Genomic DNA, 19,973 nt, shown 5'->3' on the forward strand with positions numbered 1-19,973 from the left:
ATGAGTCGGTCAGCATGGCTGGGTTGGCCTTCCCCGCTAATGAAGCTAAAAGTTCAGAGGATGCTGGAAGGAAAAGCTACATGTTCTCCAAATTATTACAGTACATGGAAAATAAATCACCAAAGTGTAAAAGGCCTGAATGACCTCAGGCCCCCCTACCAGCTGTCTCACCACCTCCCACTCACAGACCTGCTCACCACAGAGCTGGGACCACCTGACCTCTCCTTACAAGGAGAGGGTGTAGGTCCCTTCAGGGAGCAGCTAAGTGTGGTCGCCCCGCCAGAGGTGGGAGGTATGCTGGGCAGGCCACTCTCCCTGCAAATTGCCCACCATCTTCTGTTCCATGCCTCAGATGACCCTTTCCTTGCTGGGGTCTTTTTGATGAAAAAGAATCCTCATTAAAGAAACCCTAGGAAGAGGTCACTTTTATTTTTTATAAGCTTATATTTTACATTCATTAACTTTCTCATCCTTAAGTTTGCTCACTCATTCATCCACTTTGCAAGTATCGGCTGAGTGTCAGCCACTGGGCTTGGAATCGCAGACAGTACACTCCTGTCCCCGCTCGCAATCCCACAGCATCGACGGAGAACCCCAGCCGCCCGCACGACGTGCGCAGCTACTGCAGTGGGAGTACGGGGCTGCCATGGGAGTGCAGACAGGTGAGCCGAGCTCCCGGCCTGGGACAACGGTGGAGCCTGTGGTCTTGAAGGCGAGGTGGGCGCCGATCGGGGTGGGGGAAGGGTGAAGAGGCAGCCGGGCAAAGGGAAATTTGTGGCCGACAGCATGGAGGTGCTGATGAGCCCGGGGCGCGGCCCACGACAGCTTAGACCCTTCGAGAGCAGAACCTTTTAGGAGGGCTTCTTGGCAGAGGGTGTCGGTGTGAAATGGGAGATGGGGGATGGGGGACAGAAAGGAAAAGAGGTGCACACCAAAGATAAGCTTTACAAAGTTCACACTTGTGCTGTCTTCTTCTCTGTATCTTCCTGTTTGTCTCTGGCTTGCCCTCTCTCTCTCTGTGTGTTTCTCTCTTCTGTCTTCTATCTGTTCTCGGTCTTCTTTTTGTCTCTACCTTTCTCTCTGTATCTCTGTTTCTCTTTCCTTCTGTTCTTCTCTCAGCGTCTCTCCGTCTCAGTGTGTGTGTGTCTCTGCATCTGTCTCTCCCTCAGTCTCATCTCTCTATAGGTGTCTCTGTCTCTGTCTGCATGTCTCTCTCTCCATGTCTCTCTGTCCTTAAGTGCCAGATCCGAGAGCAGGACATGCTGGGCCCAAAGAGAGAGGGAAAGAGTGAGGGGAAGGTCAGGCTAAGGTGGCGGGCATGTGAGGGGCTGTCGCTGGATGCCTCGGGGCTTGGCAAGCTGCGGGTCTCCGGGAACAGGGAGTGAGAGGCAGTGGAGCAGAGAGGATGGCTGTGGAGAGGTGGCCCCGTTTCCGCCTCTCCTCCTTTGCAGGGCAGAGAGGGGAAGGGGGGAGCCGGCTGCACTTGGCCATTGGCTGGAGGAGCCCCGGGGGTGGAACTCCATCAGAGGGAAGCAGATGGAGAGCAGGCCTCCGCCGGAAACCCAGACTCTACCTGCCTGGCCCAGGGATCATTCTGAGTGGGAATTCTAGGTCTGCAGAAATCTGGGACACTCGGCTTCGCCCTGTTTAATGAAGAGGGATGTCACAGTCTCTGCTGTTCAGGTCAGTGGAAAAAACAGACATTTTCCTTCTCACCTTGAGGTTTTCCTGTCCTCCCAAATTTAAAAAGGAAATATAACTCAACACGTCTTGACTGTGGGTGTTGGGAGCACTGCGGTCTAATTTTGGTCGGGACAAATGACTGCCTGAAAGGGGTTGAATGCAGGGACTTACGCCTCCTTCTCAGGCCACATCCTCAAAGAGTGGGCACACCTTGGTCCCCAGGCGACCTCCCGTCTGTGTGTTGCGACACGGATGCTACCGGTCTGTCTCTTCACCCCCGTCTTCCCCAGACCAGTGCTGAAGCAGGAGGCAGAGGGAACGTACAACAGAACACCTAACCTCTTACGTCTCACCTTTCTGACCTGTAAAATGGGGATAATTCCTGCCTCGCAGGCTGTGGTGAGGATATAAGAAATCACTTGTATGAAAATCCCTCGTACAATGCCGAGGACATAGCAGATGCTCAGTAAAACATGATCTGACGCCAAAAGGAGAAATGAGGCCCACGGTGTCGGCCCAGCCGGGGCAGCCGGAGTAGGCACAGCCAACGGAGAGTGTGCAACAGCAAGGGCAGAGCCTGGCAGAAGGGCTCACGGCGAGATGCCATCCCAGCAGCAGCCCACAGACACCCTGCCCCGTGGGGTGTGGAAGGGCACCTCTTGCCCAGGGCTAAGTGACACAAAACAGTCCTCTCCCAGAGCAGCTGCAGGCAGTCAGCTGGGGTCCCAGAGCTTGGCGGCGTTTCCCCAAAGGACATCTAGGAACTTGTCTGCGGGCTGGAGGAGCCGCCGTGGCTGAAGCTCGAAAGGCTGGCCTGGCTGACCCGGCATTCGCTGACTCCAGGCAGAATATGCCTACGTCGTCCCCACCCCCATAGGCTGACCCTCTCCCAGCAAGGACACTCACGGTCACGACCACAGCCGTTTATTCACTCTGGACGAAGCAGGGCGCTGAGATTCCTTACGTGTGTCATCTCACTTAACTGTCACGACAAACCCAAGACGTCGTTATTAGAGGCAGGGACTGGGGAGACAAGTAGGGGCCAGAAGGTGAAGGTCACGCGATCCCGAAGTGGGGGTTCCGAGGACCCCAGGGCCCGGCTCTTCGAGAAGTTGCTGCCCTGTTGGTCTACATGGAAGCCTTCTCTGCCTCCCCCTGTTCTTCCCTTGAAGAGTGATTGGAAATAATAGAACTGTCACTGGAAGTAATGAGAAGTGACAGAGGCTGGGTTATAGAGGCTCATTGCTCCAAGTCTGAACCATCCCGACAGACCCAAGCCTAAATTTAAACAATGAAGTCACAAAGCAATTTCCCCCTCTGAGATTTGATTTCCCCGCCCTGCCACCAAGAAAAGGAAGACTATGGCAGGGGCTGAGTCTCTGTTAGATACAACGGATTCCTTTTGGAACAGAAAAGTCCTTCTTGGCTTGATCTCATTTGCTTTCCATGCAAACAAACACCAGTTCCAACCCTGAATGAGCAGACTACCATTCTTAATTAAGAGATCCAAATTCATCAATATATTTCTTTCTCTTTTTCTTTTCTTAACATCCCCTGAGGGATGTGGGAGTCGAGGTAGCTGCATAGCTGGCAGGTTGTGATGAAGAATGAGACCATAATTCTCAAAAGGCAAGGACATTGGGAGGTTCAATCCCTCTAGGAAGCACCTGGCTGAAGGCCAAGGACACACACTGCTTAAATATCCTTTCTGATGATGAGGTGGGGTGATCTATCAACCCACCCGCTGTTTCTTTAGCACCAACCTCAAGACGTGAAAGTGCTGTGAGGGACAGAGAAACATCAGGCCGGTCCCTGGAGACCTACAGAGAAGAAATACCCTATTTCCACAAGACAGCTCATAATTAAGTTCCTTCCTCCTTGGGACGCCTAGAAATCTTGGTACTTTCCTCGATGCTAGTAGCACTTTCATATATCTGTAATTCCCTGGTCAGGCCTACGTTGCCCCCAGAGGCCTGGGTTCTCAGATGGTGGAAACCGTGCCCTTCGCGTTAACAGGGTTTCGGAGCCTAGGACGGGGCCTGAACCAGACAAGGCGCTCCCCTTCTACAGCTCTTCTGTGAGAGTTTGTGGATGAAGTAGAAATTGTGCACACGGATAAGGGAGACTTAGGAGCAGTGCCACCATCCGTGAAGATGCATGAGCTCAGAGAAGCTCCTCTGGGAACACCAAGAACCCAGCAGCTTAGCTTAGCTTTTTTTCTGCCTTTTCTACTTCTATGTCTTTCTCTTCCTCCTTCTCCTCTCCTTTCTCCTCCCTGTCACCTTTCTGACCTGAACTCCCCCCTCACGTCTTGAGGTTGGTGCTGTCTCACTGCAGAAAAGCCCGCCATATTCCCCACTGACTGGGGAACCATTCCAAAGATGGCTGCCGCCCCTTCTGCTCTTCCCAGGAAGGAAATGGCTTTCTCCCGGGCTTTCCACTGAAACGAAGCAGCCTTCAATCTTATCGCCACCAGACTCTGGCTGATGCTAGTCACACAGCGATCCAGCTGCCTGTCACTAGCAAAATAAAGGTTGTTTGATATCAGCATTCCTTCCCACTTTGGTCTATATGGTGCCAAAGGAAATAAACTTGTATTTTTCCAGAATCCAGACAGTTAGGAAGTTCAGATAACTAGATTTTTAAAATATATATATATATAGTCTGCATTCTTTTTTGTTGGGGGGAGAGGTGGGAGGCAAAGAAGTGAAAACTGGTGGAAAAAGGAATTTAACTAGAAAAGCAACATATAGGACACCTTCACCACCCATGATCTCAGGACTGTGTGCTAAGAAGAACAGCTCATGAATCTGACCCCACAGAAGGGAAGGTCTCCACAATAACTTTGAGTACTATAAGAGTCTTCTGATTAACCAGAAGAGCTAGTAATCCCTCTAAGATAGATGAAGGAATTCTAAATCGCAAACAATAGTCATTAACCCAAACAAATCGGATTAACCATTTGAATGGGGTAAGGGGAAAGGGGTAGGGGATAAATGTTCTCACTGAGTTTTCCACTGTGGGATTTATCGTTTGGCCCCCTATAAACGAAGACTCTGCTTCTTGGTAACACAGAAGTCTTGATTTCAGAACTGTGTCCCTCCTGGGAAATGAAAAGCAAATGGTGAATTTTGCTTACAAACAGTTTCACACATTGGGCCCCCTATACAGAGATCTACCCAAGCGTCGATGTTTGGGCCTGTTATGTAGGTAACTGCTTAGGATAATGTCCTCTGGGTGAATATTTCAGTTGCTGTCCTTCCAGGGCATAGGTATCTGATCATCCTACCCTGACCTTCAACAATGGATGCTCCCTGGCTAACAGTGCTGCAAACAATACTTCCACTACTGCTCTCTTCACATTAGGGGGCTGACCCTTCTAAATTTATAATCATATGCAACCAGTTGCCATGAGTGGACAGTGCCTGAAAAAAAAATCGGATAGTCATGGCCACACCCATGTGTTCCTAAACACAACCACATCTCCATCAGCTGGCATTAAAAAAAAAAAAATCAGAAAATATTAGTGGTATCAGGAAACATAGAGATAACCTTAGTCTAATAATCTCATTTTTCAGAGAAGGAAATTGAGGCTCAGAGGGGTACGACTTTCCCAGAATAACCTAGCAAAGTTATGAAGGCGCTAGAGCTACTGGTTTACCATTCTATCCCTTACGCACACGCGCGCACACACACACACCCCTCTTTGAAACTTTGAGCATAATCCCCTCTTCTTGAATATACCAAACATTCTACAAGGCACAGTAGATGTTACCAAAATTTCCACTTTGGATGGCTCAATTGAAATGTTAAGACATCTGCCCTATTTTTCGGACAATTTCTCAATGTAAAAACCACTGCCAATTATTCAGTGTTTAGCTCATTTAACTGGTGCATCTGAAGAGCAGTTGTGATCTTAGAGCTCAACTACATGAGCTGAGAAGAAAGGAGAAACCTTTTCTATTTCAAGAATGTGTGAAAGGACAGATTATGGAATTCGGGTTCTAGTCATGGCCTTTCTACGAAGCTAGCTATTTAACTTAAGCCAAGTCCCTCTGAACTTTGGTTCCTTCTTCATCATAAAAAAGGGGATAGGAAAAAAGGGAGTACATTTAGATGAAGGATTACTTGCGTAGGAAGGGCATCAGGAGATCAATGAATCCCTAGAAGTTCTAGACAAAGTTCAACGTATATGTGTCTTTTTCTGAGAAGTGGTTTCGTGGTTTTCATTAGATTCTCAGTGGGGTCTGCGATTCTAAATTTTAAGAACCTTTGATTTTTAGATAGTCTCTTAGCTTTGCCCTAGTTCTGACAATCTTTGACTCCATCTTTTAAAAAATGTCTGTCTAATTCATTACCATTAGGTACATTCATGAAATACACTCCACTCATGTGTACACTGCCCAGCTAAGTATAAGACAAAAATAGGATGAGACAAGACATGAGCCTACTGGGAATGTATCATTATTATGACCATCATCATTAATGTGGGAAGATGAAGGCAAGGCATGGAATCCTACTGAGACCTGTCACTGAACTACAGACCAATGGACTGTGCAATCAAGCCTTCCTCAAACTCATTTTCTTGGAAATAAAGTTCCTTCCCCACCCTGGCAGAAATTTCAATGAAGAAATTTATTGTGAATAACAAAATAAGTTTGTGCAACAAACACATTTTCTGGCCCCTGTCCATGTAATGTTCTGTGCATAACTTTTTTAATGGTACTGGTCCTATTTGCATTAATGGGCAAGAAAACCCAAAAGCAAGTTCAGTTGAAACTGGGCTCCTCACGGGGCATCTGAGTGGCACAGTCAGTTAAGCCTCCAGTTCTTGGTTTGGGCTCAGGTTGACATCTCAGGGTCATGAGATTGAACCTTGCATCGGGCTCCATGCTCAGCACAGAGTCTGCTTTTGGTTCCCTCTCCTTCCCACTTGTGCTCTCTCTCAAATAAAAAAATTAATCTTAAAAAAAAAAAAGACACAATTGTGTCATTCCACAGAGTAATAATCCTCTCTATTTTTCACCTCTCTTGAACTTAAGTGTTCCAGATGTTTCAAAAACCCGATTATCTTAACAAATGGTCCCCAGCTTTGAGTCTCTGCAAGGTACCGAAAGGGGAACATAGTTGAATGGGACAGCACCCAGTCTGCATAGAGCTTAGGCTCTCACTAGAGCCTGAGATGAGCATTTAGATCACCATCACGCAAAAAAGCACATAACAGAAAGGCTACTGTGATTCTAAAGAAGGAAAGCCTATCTTGGTTGGGGGAAATTGTGGATGGGTCCATGAAGGAAGTGGTCTTTGAGAGGAGATCTGGAGGGGGAACAGAATTTTGATCTGCAGGAGCAGAGAGCACGAGTACATCTTTGGTGGAGGGATTGTCATAAACAAAAGCATAGAAACAGAAAGAAGCATGGGGCTTGTTTAGGGCACAGGAAAGCAGCCCGATTCCCTGCAGAGCCACCTGGGGTAGGAGGAAAGGAGTTGTGATTGACACCGCGTGTAACATCTTTAACCTGAGAATGAAGTGTTTGTACTCAGTGTTATAAGCAATGGAGATTTCCAAAGGTTTTTGAAAGAAGGGACTAACATCATAGAATTATAGAATTTTTTAATTAAAGATCTCCTTACCTCTGCTTTAGGGACAAGAGAGTCAGAACAAGAACCCAGAAAGTTTGCCTGTTTCCTAAGTCCCAATTGTTTGCATTAATACCAGCTGCCTCACCAGGTCATGCTGCCTCCACCAGTGTGGAGGCTGGAGAAGAGAGCTCAGGCAGGAGACCAATATGGCAGCCATTATGGGAGTCCAAGTGAGAATTTAAGGCGGAATAATGAGGACCTGAGCATGGGCGGTGGAGGGATGGTCAGAGGAGAGGCTGGAGCTGGGGGAGCCCATGAAGTATCCCTTCTCTCTCCTCCATGGAGCTTGGAACATTACTTGTACATTCACATTAGAGAGGTGTGGCAGGTCCAGAAAACATGAAGTCCACTGGTCCACCCTTGCTCGGATTACGAATTCTTAGCCCTCCCAACTCCCCTTCAATACTACGTATTCTCTAGAAAAAAAAAAAAAGAGGCCAGAAATCGTGCCAGCAGTGATCTTAAGCAGTCCTGGAGGTATTCCTTTAAGGGACCAGTAGACAATTTTAGGATTCAGGCAATTCTGGGGGTTTTCTTTCTGGCTTTGCTAGAGGGCAGGCATATGTGGCTCAAAAGCCCTTAGCAAATAAAGTTCATCCAGCCCACGGAGTGACTCCCTAAGGGGCTTCTTGGCCACAAAAGAATTACAGGCATAGAGGGGTCCCCCTCAGGGGCGGATCTCTGGATCACCAGCATCACATCAGGTCTCCTGCCTTGTCCCTCGTCTGGACCCTTCAGCTCATCAACTCTGACTTTCTACCTGCACTGGGATGTCAGGAGTCTGAGTATGTCTGACAAAGAACACAGACGTGGCAAAAGCTGAACAGTAGGTGTGAATGGCAAACATCCAGTTGTGTAGAACATGAAGTCTGGAGTCTACTTTTTCTCCTTCACACGGCCTTCTGTTGGCACTAATTTTATAAGGACAGAACCACAAAGGACTCATGAGAGGCCACCTCTATGATAAAGAGACAATCGGCCCAACAGATTGTTTTCTCACCAAAGGAATGCTCACACATCATCGGCGCTTGGTAAAGAAGGGACCATGAATCAGTAACATCTTTTGATGCCTGTCTTGTCAGTTCCTCTTTCTCATGAACTAAGAGGAGGACTGTGATCAAGGCCAGTCACTTGATTGCAAATGACTGTGCAGGACGAATGTCACTTTTCACTTTCCACTATCAACTGTGCCCTGTTGGGGCTGGTACAGAGCCGGGGTTCGAACACACTTAGCTTAGTCTTCCATCCCTTCCGCACACCCTTCCTCCCCCAGACCCCTCCTTGAGGTCAGGTTCACCCTGACATCTCACCCTTCAGGAAGAGGGCTAAACCGGATTTCACAGCAAAGAACAACTTTGGTAAGCCCTTCTCTAGTGACAGAAGGCTGTATAGACAGGGCGGTTTAGCGAGCACTCTCTCAAGGCAAACAACCTACATTCAAATCCCATCTCTGTTAATTACGAGCTAGCCTCGAGCAAGTTATCTGACCTCTTTACACCTTGATTTCTTCAGCTGTAAAACAGAGAAAATAACAGCGTGTAGCCCATAGGATTGGCGTGAAGGGTAAATGAGTTAACAAGACAGTTCATATCAAGGGCTCAGCCTAAGTACTTAAAGAATTCCAGCTGTTTTAAATAAAGGGGATCTGATGTTTGAGCCTAGTGAACATCTGGTGATCCACAGCTTAGGGCCAGAGGCTGGTAAGGGTGACAATGGTACCATCCAACTGTGCCAGTTGTGCACAGGAGAAGGATTGCCAATACTTGGCCGGTATCTGAAGGAGCTGGAAGGTACTGGCCTCTCACCTGCCTCACCTGAGCCAACCATATAGGCTAATGCACCTTTTTTTACTTCTCTACCTCGGTGATTACCGACCTGAGGCTGGCCTAGAAGGACATGCTTGTGGCAGGTTATAGGTGTAAAAACAAAAAGGAGAGAGAGAGGGGCACCTGGGTGGCTCAGTGGGTTAAAGCCTCTGCCTTCCGCTCAGGTCATGATCTCAGGGTCCTGGGATGGAGACCCCGCATCACATCGGACTCTGCTCAGTGGGGAGCCTGCTTCCCCCTCCCTCTCTCTGCCTACTTGTGATCTCTGTCTGTCAAATAAATAAATAAAATCTTTTTTTTAAAAATGAGAGAGAAAGTGAGCGTGCTCTAGAAATCCACACCAGGGCGGCTTCTTCACTTTGGTGTGGGGGTTTTCTAGACATCAGGCCCAGCCACACCCCCTGGTGTTTCAGGCTGTCAGAGCGACAAGGGATTTAGGAACCGTTTAATTTGCTTGCTTTGGAGCTAAGGAAACCAAAGCCTCCGGTAGTGAGTTGTCCAAGATCACCCAGCTGGTCAGCTCAAAACCAGGACTAGTTCTCAGGAGGTCTGATGTCCTGCATCCTGTTCACCCTACAACACCCAACTGGCTCTTTGGTCTTCTGAACCCTGGCTAACTTTTCATCCTGTCCCCAGGGAGCTCCCCACACATCCCTGGTGCATATCATGGCTTCTCTTCCACTCTCCTGCCTGCCTTCCCTGCCCCTGCCCCCTCAGACGCTACCGGTCTTCCTGCCTGCTCTTGTCCACACACATCCTTGTCCACACACATCCTTGATGCTACTGTCCTGCCCGGTCCTGCAAACCTGCCTGCTTCCAGCCCAAGTGAGAATGTGCCCCAGGGCCTCTGGGCTTTCAGGAGCTCCCCCCCCCCCCCCCCGTGACACCCAGCTGGACATCCCGAGAGCTCTTCTCTTTGCCCCAGCCTGCTGCTCTCTGTCCTTCCATTCCACCGCATTTTCCTTCTGTCTTCCTGACACTCCGCTGCTCAATCTCCCTCAGTCTTGCGCTTCTGCTTCATATCCCCCGTTTTCCTCTTTTCTCCCGAGCTCCCAACCCCTTCGGCTTCTCCCTCCTCTTGCCCTCCGTGGGTGGTGTTCCCTGCTCCCGGTCCTGCCTGCGCTCTGGCCTTTCCCCCTCCACCTTTCCGTCTCCTCCGTCTCTTCCTCCATTCCCTCGCGCCTCCCCTCCAACACATCTGTTTCTAATCTGAGCCCTCGAGGCGCCTGTTTGAAACAAAAAACTCCCCCCACCCTCAGGAACCTGGCACAAAAATTCCTGAAGAAACCTTCCTCCCTCCCCCAATTCTCCCCCCCCCCGCAAGACTCCCGAAACTAAACACCAGCCGCCCGCCCGCCCCCCACCCCCCAACCCTCCACATCGGACGGTTCACGGCCAAACTCCACCAGGAAACACCCCCGGCCCCAGCCCGCTCCCGGGCCCAGATGTGTGAGGCATTTTCGATGGCCGACTGGGCGGGCCTGGGCTGCCAGATGTGCGCCTCCGGAGCGCCGAGCGGGCACCGAGCCGCGCGCTCTCCCCGGGGGCTGCGGGGACCGGCGTTCGGAGCCCGGGGCTGGCGTGCGCGGGGGCCGCCCCGCGGGTCTCCCGCGTTGCCGAGCACTCACCTAGCCAGAGGAGGACGCGGAGGAGGCTCATCCCGATGCCCGGGCGCGGGCGCTTCCCCGCTCAGGCGCTGCAGGGCTCCGGGGCGGCCGGGCGCAGCCGACGGACCTTGGACGAGCTGGGCGCGGCGCCTCGGGGTGCGCGCGGGGCGGCTGCGGCCATGTGCCGGCGCGGGAGCCCGCCCCGCGCCCCGTCCCCGCGCCCGGTCCCCGCAACCCCCCCGGCGCAGAGGGGCTTCCAGCGCTCGCCTGGACGGGAGCGGGGACCAGGGTCGCGAAGGGAAGGGCCAGGCGGAAAGACGCTACCGCTTCGCGGAACACTTTTCCCTGTTTGGAAAGAAAAGAAGTGAAGAAAGAGAGAGGGGGGAAAAGAGAGTGAGCTGGAACCACATGGTCGCCTCCCACCCGCAGCCCCTCCCTCGCCCTCCCCCCGCGCCCCCGCCTGCGCCCGCGACCGCCCTCGCAGCTCGCGGCCCGCGGGCCGGGAGGGCAGGGGGGCCGGGCCGCACCGGCTAGAGCGGAGGAGCCGCGGCACCGCGGCCACGGGCGGAGGGCCGAGGCCTTGCCGGGCTTCTCCGTCTCGGTTCCCACTTGGTCCGTCTCTCCACTTCTCTCCTGCATCTCCTTTTCCTACCCCCCCCCCCCCCCCGCCTTCTCTCACGGATCTGCCCTCCTTCCTGCCCCCCTCTTCTCTCTCCCCGTTTCTCTCCCATTTACACTCTCTGGGCTCCCCTCTCTCACCTCGTCCCTCCTCTCCCTTCTTCCCTCGCTCCTTCTCTCCTCTCCTCTGCGCTCCCTGTCTGGTTTTGTCACAGGAAACCACAGGCTGACCAGAAGGACGATCAGGCGTGGAGGGGACAGCGGAGACAGCCTAGCAGCCGTGCGCTTGTTGCTCTCCTGGCTTCCCTGCCCGTTTTGGCATCCCGGCCACCGTGGGCCGGGCCTTCGCTTGGCCTTTCGCACCCGCTCTTTCTCCTTCTGCTGTCAGGAGTTACGGCAGCCCATCCTCGGATCCAGACCCGGGCAGAGCTAAGCTAGCCTTCCCCACCATCGCCCCCCCTCCCCCGCCCGGGAGTGGGGGCCCGGAACTCAGGGGAACCCGTCCGCTAGGAAGCACTGGAGCGAGCTGCGCTGCGCGAGGTGCTGGCCAGAACATGCATCACTCCCTTTCCGAGAGAAAAGGCAGAAGGCGTGGAATTCCCTCTGCATGGAAGGGCCGCGCTCTGGGGCTCCAGGGACCTGGCCTCTAGGCCCTCCAGGGACTTAAGGCCAAGGCAAGGGGGGCTCCGTGCACTCTGGGTTGGGACTCTCGGGTCAGCCCTTGAGCAGTAGTGACCGTGCGCAGGGCTCCACTGCCCAGGGCTCCTGCGGGGCCCACATATCTGAGAAAAGCTGGTCGCCTGCGCTCTCTGGTTCCCAGACTCTGGATGTCCCTGGCGCTGTGGCTTTTCCTTCAGCCACACTGAGGCGGGAGGAACGGCTCGCCTTCAGCCTCACCTGCGTCTATAACCAGTTGGCAGATGGGACCAGTGCTCTGAGAAGTGGGGATGCTATAGGAGAGAGGAACCCTACAAGCCTGGTCAGCTGCCGGATCACAGATTTGCCCCAATTTTTCCGGTCCTCTTTCTAAGGGTGTTAGATCCCAGGAGCTGTATGGCCCTCTCTAGTCTTTCTGGTTTTAATGAAAACCAACCCATTTCATAGATGGGGAAAACAGAGGTATGGGACACTCACAAGGTCACTCAGAAGGGATGGCAAAAGCAGGGGCTTTTGTAGGAGCTTTGGGATCAGCTGTAAGTTGTTTTAGAATTCTAACATTTATTCATTCCATTCTCCCTTCTTTAATACATATTCATTATGCATCTACTCTTAACCAGGTGGTTGATTTGTTTTGTTTTGTTTTGTTTTTAGGTGGTGAATACAGAAAGTGAATGGAGCTTGGTTATTGACATTTTTTTGAAATTTGGAACTAATTTGTTGGGGCACCAACTACAGACTAGGAATTATATTAATTATTTAACATTTATCTTTGCTCTTATAATAATGCTAAGGTATAGGCATTTTTAATTCCATTTTAAAGATGAGGAAACCATAATCTAAAGAAATTAGTATCTTTTCACGGGTCACAAAATAGTAAACCCCCCCTCCTTGAAAGGCACCCCTGTGGCTCACTAGGTTAAGCATCTGCTTTCAGGTCAGGTCATGATCCCAGGGTCCTGGGATAGAGCCCCTAGTCTGGCTCCCTGCTCTGTGGGGAGTCTGCTTCTCCCTCTCCCTCAACCAGCTAGTGCTTTCTCTCTTGCCCCCCCTCAAATAAATAAGTAAAATTTAAAAAACCCCTCTCTTCTATTAACATTCTAATTTAATATTCTAAAATATTATTTTATACTATAGAAGATTTTAAAGCTCTGAGTATTTTCATTTTCCATTTTATACTTCTGTAATAACAGACATCGAAATATCCACAACTATAATTCGTATGTGAATGTGTTGAAAAAATGTTTATTCTTCTTCAAGGCTAAGGAAGGTGGGAGGGAAAATGTATAGAGAAGGTGACTTTTTCTTATTTCTGCTCTAAAATTTTATTAAGTACTTTGAGTAATTTCAGACTCACGGAAAAGTTACAAAAAGAGTACAAAGAGTTCTTAGCCCAGGCACCTCCTTTTTATTTCTTTCTAAAGGAGGTGTTTTGCAAAAGTTTTAAAGCCCCATCTTTAATCTCCCAAGCACTGTGGCCTTTCTCCCGAACTGCGTGACACCCTTCATTGCTGGAGGGCTGGTGTGCACAGGAGGGCAGATGTCTGTGGGTGTAAGCAGGCGTGTGTTTAAACCAAATTGCTCAAGCAGAAGGTAACAAGACTTCACTCCAAGTCATTAGTCATCAGCATAGGAAGTGAGTTGACTAGGCTGAGATTAGGTCATACACCCTTGGTTTTCCTGGGTCCAGAGTCTTAGAACCAGTAGATAGTTGGCCTGCGCTCCTTGGAAAGGGTCTTTGCATCCCTGAAGATGACTGTCCCTCTCTCTGAAGCCTCTTTTCTATTATCCTGCATCTGTGGGCCCAAAGAGGAGAGTGCCTCGAGAGGGCTCATAACTCAGCAGCTCGTTGCCTACCTACACTATGTCCCACACTGACCGGGCTGGGTGCCATGGGAATCCAAAGAGGTATGCGGCAATCCTTACCCTAAATGGACCTCTCTGTCCAGTGGGAGAGAAAATGTCAACATGCGAAATGTTTCAACAACAATACAAGAAAGTTATGTAGTTAAGTGCCTGAGTAAATTACCCTGACAGTAAGAAACACTGTGAATTCTCAGGAAGGAGGGAGCACTGTAGGCTGGGTGGTTGTGACGTTTCCTTGAGAGACGAGGCTTCAGTCCAGCCTCGGGGGCTGGATAGAATCTCATTAGGTGAGAGGACCTGGTGGGCATTTCTGGACAATGACGTAGAAGTAGGTATAGTTTGGTGTATTCAGGGGGCATTGAATGAAATGAAAAATTGGTGTTGGGGAAAAATGCCCTGGGACAGTTAGCCTGAGGCAAAAACGGTGGAGTCCTGAATGTGAGATAGAAGATTCTGGAAACTATTCTGCAGCTTCTCCAGAGTCCTAGAAAAAATTTTAGCAGAGGAGACTTTGATGAGAACCATATTTTAGGAGATATAACTTGGCAGCTTTTGCCCAGAGATGACCCCAATGTTTGGCCAAGGATGGACGGTTTTAGCACCCCTTTCATATCCATCCGAGGATGGAGGGTTTTAGCACCCCTTTTCATATCCATCAGACTCCCTCCCCCCATGCTTTAATGATGACAGTTAACATTCTCTCAATATTTTCCTTTTTTTTTTTTTTTTAGATTTTATTTATTTATTTGAGAGAGAAAGAGAGCGCACTCGAGCAAGCAAGGAGGGGGTGAGGAGGAAAAAGCAGACTCCCTGCTGAGCAGGGAGCCCGAAGCGGGGCTCCATCCCAGAACCCTGGGATCCTGACCTGTGCTGAGGACAGGTGCTTAACTGACTGAGCCACCCAGGTGCCCCTCAATGTTTTCTAAAATAATATGCACGTGCAGCTTCAAGACAAGTGCCTTCTCCAGCTCCCCCACTCTATAGGGAGCCAAGATCGCCACCCTACACCTCTTTTTATAGGACTTTTAGAACAACCACAGGGTGCAGTAAACATTAAACAAAAAACGTGAAGCAGAGGAACTGGTTGGAACCTGTTGCACCACATGGGGAGAAGATGTGAGGGCGGTGAAATGAACATGGGAGATATCTGGAAAAAGATTGCAGAGTTCATAGCTGACGGTCATTGCGGGTCATTGCGGGTAGGAGAGGAGGTGGAAGACAAAAGACGCACCAAAGATAACTATAAGTGATGTCATATATTTCTATATATGCTAAATTAATAATATTTGTTCATTGACCTCCTAGTATATTCCAGGGCTTAGAAACATCATCAATAAGCCTCATGATACCACATTACAATGAGGAAACTGAGGTTTAGGGAGAGTAAATCAATTGCTTATTGTTCCATGGTTAGTAAGTGTCGGAGTCAGAGATTGAAAGCCCTTATGCCTCACTATCTTTTGCTTTTAAAGATTTTTATTTATTATTTATTTGAGAGAGAGAGAGAGCACAAGCAGGGGGAGCTGCAGAGAAGCAGACTCCCTGCTGAGCAGGGAGCTAGCTGTGAGGCTCCATCCCGGGACCCTGAGATCATGACCTGAGCCCAAGGCAGACACTGAACTCTCTGAGCCACCCAGACACTCCCTTCACTATCTTTTGATGGCACAACTAACAAACTAGGTAAGTTAACTAAGTTAACTTGTCAGGAAGGGAAAGATACATTTGAGACCTGGTAACTTTAAGGAGTTGGGAGACCATGGTTTCTCTATCTATCTATCCACTCATCCATTTGTTTTTTCTATTTTTTCTCTTAATCAAGAATTCAGGAGGCCACCTGGGCGGCTCAGTCGGTTAAGTGGTTGCCTTTGGTTCCAATCGTGATCTCTGGGTCCTGGGATGGAGCCCCTGGGTTGGGCTCCCTGCTCATTGGGGAGTCTGCTTCTCTCTGCCTCTGCCCCTTCCCCTGCTCATGCTCACTCCTCTCTCTCTCTCTCTCTCTCTCTCTCAAATAAAGAAATAAAAACTTAAAAAAATTTTTTCAGTAAATCTTTGTTAGGTACCTACTATGTGCCAAGCACAGGCAAAGATGGCCTCGCCCTCCAGATGTTTATGGTGAGTTAAGGAAGTTGGAGAACAAAGAATCAGTCAGGCAGTGCAGTGGGAAGTACAGGGAATGGGCAAGTTCATGGCGCTGATAGCAGGATTCTGTCCCTAGTGTAGATGATGTCAAGGAAGACCTCCCAGGGGAAGTCCTGTAAGCAGAGGGGAGGGGGGCACCGTGAGGAAGAGGGAGATCTGTGCTGCTGCCTCATCTCACAGGACGACCGGGACCACACATCTTTCTGTCCCTTCAAGCTCCAGCATCCACTTGTGCCCAGTTGTCTCGGATGAAGATACAGGCTCGGGACAGCGTTTAGAAGAAGGCAGCTGTGGCGTAATTGCTGTGTGCTGGGCTAGGAGGCAGAAAGTTTTGGTTCTTAGTGGCTTTGAGTAGGTCACCTGACTTCAGCAAGCCCCTTCCTTTCCCCTTTTCCTAACACTGTTCTGAGGGAGAAATGAGAGAACGAAGAGAGCGCCTCCCACAAGTGTGGTAAATGTTCCAACAAAATCAGTTGAGTTCGTAGGATTCCATTCCCCGGAGTAAGGAGCCAACTTCTGTCTCATTTCCTTTTTCTACTAAAACAAGGTTATCTTTCTAAGCTCTTTCCTGTCTCACAAGGATACTTCTAGACCTGGCTGTTCAGGGTGCTGTGGCTTTTTATGGTGGGACAGTGCGAGGCCCCAGCTGGCTTTCAGGGTCAGGCCTGAGGCTGTGCCTGGGGAGCCCCGAGAGCTCGTGGAGACTAAGGAATAAGGAGCTCCCACTAATGTAGAGAAAGCAGCTCTTCTCCCCCCCCGGGGCCCCGAGAGTGAGGGAGAGGTGTTCCCAGGTTCCCCCGAATCCTACTTTCAATTCCTGCTGAAGTCACACCTCAGAGAGGCAGTTCAGACTTTGCAGGAAGACAGGCCAATTTTTTTTTTTTTTTTAAGATTTTATTTTTAAGTCATCTCGACACCCAACATGGGGCTCAAACTTGTAACCCTGGGATCAAGACTCGACACTCTACAGACTGAGCTAGCCGGGGGCCCAAAGACAGGCTGATTTCGAATTCTCGCTACTCTCCTTACAGTGTCCAGCTTGGGCAAGTGTCTTCTAATCTCTCTCAACCTTCCTTATTTCATCTGTAAGGTTTCTCTAGTGGTTGTTCAGAAGATCACATGAGGCTATATGAGAAAGCACTTAGCACAGGGCACATGAGGGCCCAGCGAAAGTTAGCTCCCTTCTCTGTTCTCCCTTAATGAATACAACAGTAAGTGCCCAAACTCCAGCCTAGACAGTAACGGGGTCTACTGGCGCCCCTTTCCCCTCTCAGCTTTGGGAAGGTAGCATCTCTCTCCTTGAAGGATGAAGTCTTGCATTTCTTTAGAAACACACAGCACAAGGGGGTAATAAACGTATTTCCTCACCTCATTCCCCATGTCTGAGTTGAGGTCAAAATCAAAAGGCTTTTCTGTGGTTAGTAATACTCAGAAGTACCCCCCAAACAAACTGTCATAGAGAAGCCAAGTAGGAGAGGAACACGATGCAGCGCAGAATTTCAGATCCTTGGCTCTAAGGGAGTATGAGAAGCATCCCCTCTAACTTGTTTATTTTATGAAAGGACACAAGCTCAGAGAGGCATAGCAAATCGTCCAGGGCTACACAGCGAGTTGGTGGTGTTCAAGTTAAGAAGGTTCCTAGTCTGATTCCTAGACCACGGTCTCGGGTGGGCTGCTACGATTCCGTGGGTGACCAGACCCATGTCTGGCTTCCTTCTGCAGCCAAAGAGAGCCCCTAGGTGATTTTTCTGAGAACCGGGCAGCCTGTTTTCTTCCGTGACATGTAAGCCCGTAGCAGAGAATGCAAACTGCCAAACCAGAAGACAGAAATAATTCATATCTTTTCCAGCTGGGGAATGGAGACCGGCTGTCCCCAGTTCGCAGGAGCGCTCATGCACTTTTCATTCATTCAGGCTTAAAAGACGTGTTCCAGCCCGAAAGCCTAAATTAGATCTCCGCGCGCCCCCCTCCACCTCACCCCATGCAGCTGCTGTCTCCACTATGGAGCTGCATGGGTCTGTAGAGTTCCTTCTGGTTGAACTTCCCCATTTTACAGACTGAGCCCCAGCCTGCGGATGTGCTATCTCAGGGTCACACTCAAGTTAGAGGCAGAGCCAAGCTTGAGGCCCGTTGCCTAGCGACCAGACCCGTTCTCTTTCCCGCCGTGTGGAAGATTACCAGACAGCCTCTTCCTAAAAGGTCAGGAATGAGAACAGAAAAACCCATGGTGTTGGCTGGCAGGAACAGGTGTGATAGGACCCAGGAAAGAGCTGGAAATTTTTTTTTCTTTTTTTTTCTAGAAATGGACGAGGCTGTCAAAGCCACAGTGTAAAAGGGAGGATGACATATGCAAAACCTGGATATGTCCCCAGGGTCCTGAGGGGAACTCGTATTTTCGTGGGCTGAGATGCTGAGGGCTGTCCACAGCTGCGAGCAGCTGCTCATTGGCAAGACTGATGTCTGTGGTGGCCAGGCTGAGGGGACAGGCGACGAGGAGGAACATCTCCCACCTTCCCAACTACCACACACCCACGAGCACATGACACACGTCACCGTCTTGCAGCCTCTTGCTTTGTCTGGCATCTCTCCTGACTATACTGTTCCAGGGAGCAGGGTTGGGGAATAGGACAGCTGTGGCCGGAAACGGCCCTCCGAGAGGCAGTGGAGAGTAGTGGACAGAGCCAGAGGAGTGACATCAGGAGACCAGGATTGTAGCAGACTTGGCTTTTCTGAAAGTCACCTTGAGCAAGTTATTGAACCTGAGCCTTCATTTTTTTGTCTGAAGAAAATACAGCTGCTGGTGCTTTGTAAACTCTTGAGTTCTTGAGGAATGTGAAGTAAATATTAAGAGTATCAGTGGTAGGAAATGAAATTGACCTAATTTGAGTGGATCATTTTTCTCTGTGCCCCCTTTTCCCAGTTAGGGTAGAGAATCAGTCAGTCAAGGGATGTTTAGTGCATCCCCATGACAGACACGGCGGGGCCCACAGAGAGTGGTCAATAGAGCCCAGTCACGGGACTGAGAGTGAGGCTTCTCCCCTCTGACTTCCCCAAGCATGTGCTGAACACAAAGACAGGTTCGCTGGCTCACCCAGCCCCATTCTCAACGCTCCTCTGCTAACAAAGCTAAGATATCTAAACCCTTCCCCAGCCTTCCCTGTTCCAGGAAAGCCCATGTAACACAGTTCTGGCCACCATGTCAGCCATAAGAGAAGTTTGCTAGGGAGTTTTTGGTAAACATTTACTTTATACTATGTGCAAACCAAAAATGGGTTTTGCCTGTAAGGGGCATCCAGTTTCAAAGAGGGGAGGGAAGGCTCTTTTCTTTTCTTTTCTTCCTAATCTCTACATCCAACGTGGGGTTCAAACTCATAATCTGGAATTCAGGTTGGTGTGCTCTACCAACTGAGCCAGCCAGATGCCTCTAATGTGGTCTTAAATAACCAGGAATCCAGGACAAAATGTAGCCTTCGGCCTGAGACAGCTATAAGTGAAGTGCTTCAGAATTTAGAAAGAGGTGACTATGATTTTGTCCTGTGTAGTCATCAGAGACTGCTTCTTGGAGGAGGTGACATTTAAGGAGGATAAAACTTGTACATCCAAGGTTGGGAGAATCAGACATGGTTCCCAGTCCCAAACTCACCAGCCCGGAGCTTCCCCGCTGTTCTGAACCACATTAGAGAGAATCCAGCAGTTCTTGCCAGGTGGAGAAATTATAACTCTGGACGTAATCGGATATTACATCTTATACTCATAGAGCGCTCACTTCAAAGCCCTTTAAAGATACGATCTAACTCATCTCTCTGAAGTGGGCAGAGGTAAAGAAACCATAAAGGAAGCTCACAGACGTGAAATAAGGTCTCAAGATTCTAGAGCCGTTTGGAAGACGAGCCTGCTAATCCCCTTCTTGGGACTCTCCTCCTTCATCTTTATC

At 49.8% G+C, this 19,973-nt stretch overlaps 1 protein-coding gene across 1 annotated transcript in view; it reads right to left on the reverse strand.

The window, feature by feature from the left end:
• The window catches only part of CLMP (CXADR like cell adhesion molecule), a 101,361-nt gene extending 89,457 nt beyond the window's left edge, over window positions 1–11,904 (reverse strand). The window contains 2 exon segments of the mRNA XM_082683729.1: window positions 10,781–11,104; window positions 11,519–11,904. Of these exon segments, the coding sequence (XP_082539855.1) occupies window positions 10,781–10,811 (31 nt within the window). The 5' untranslated portion in view covers window positions 10,812–11,104; window positions 11,519–11,904.
• Between the last annotated feature and the right edge of the window lie 8,069 nt (window positions 11,905–19,973).

The sequence above is a fragment of the Mustela nivalis genome, assembly GCF_964662115.1.
Source record: "Mustela nivalis genome assembly, chromosome: 9".
NCBI classification, from domain to species: Eukaryota; Metazoa; Chordata; class Mammalia; order Carnivora; family Mustelidae; genus Mustela; species Mustela nivalis.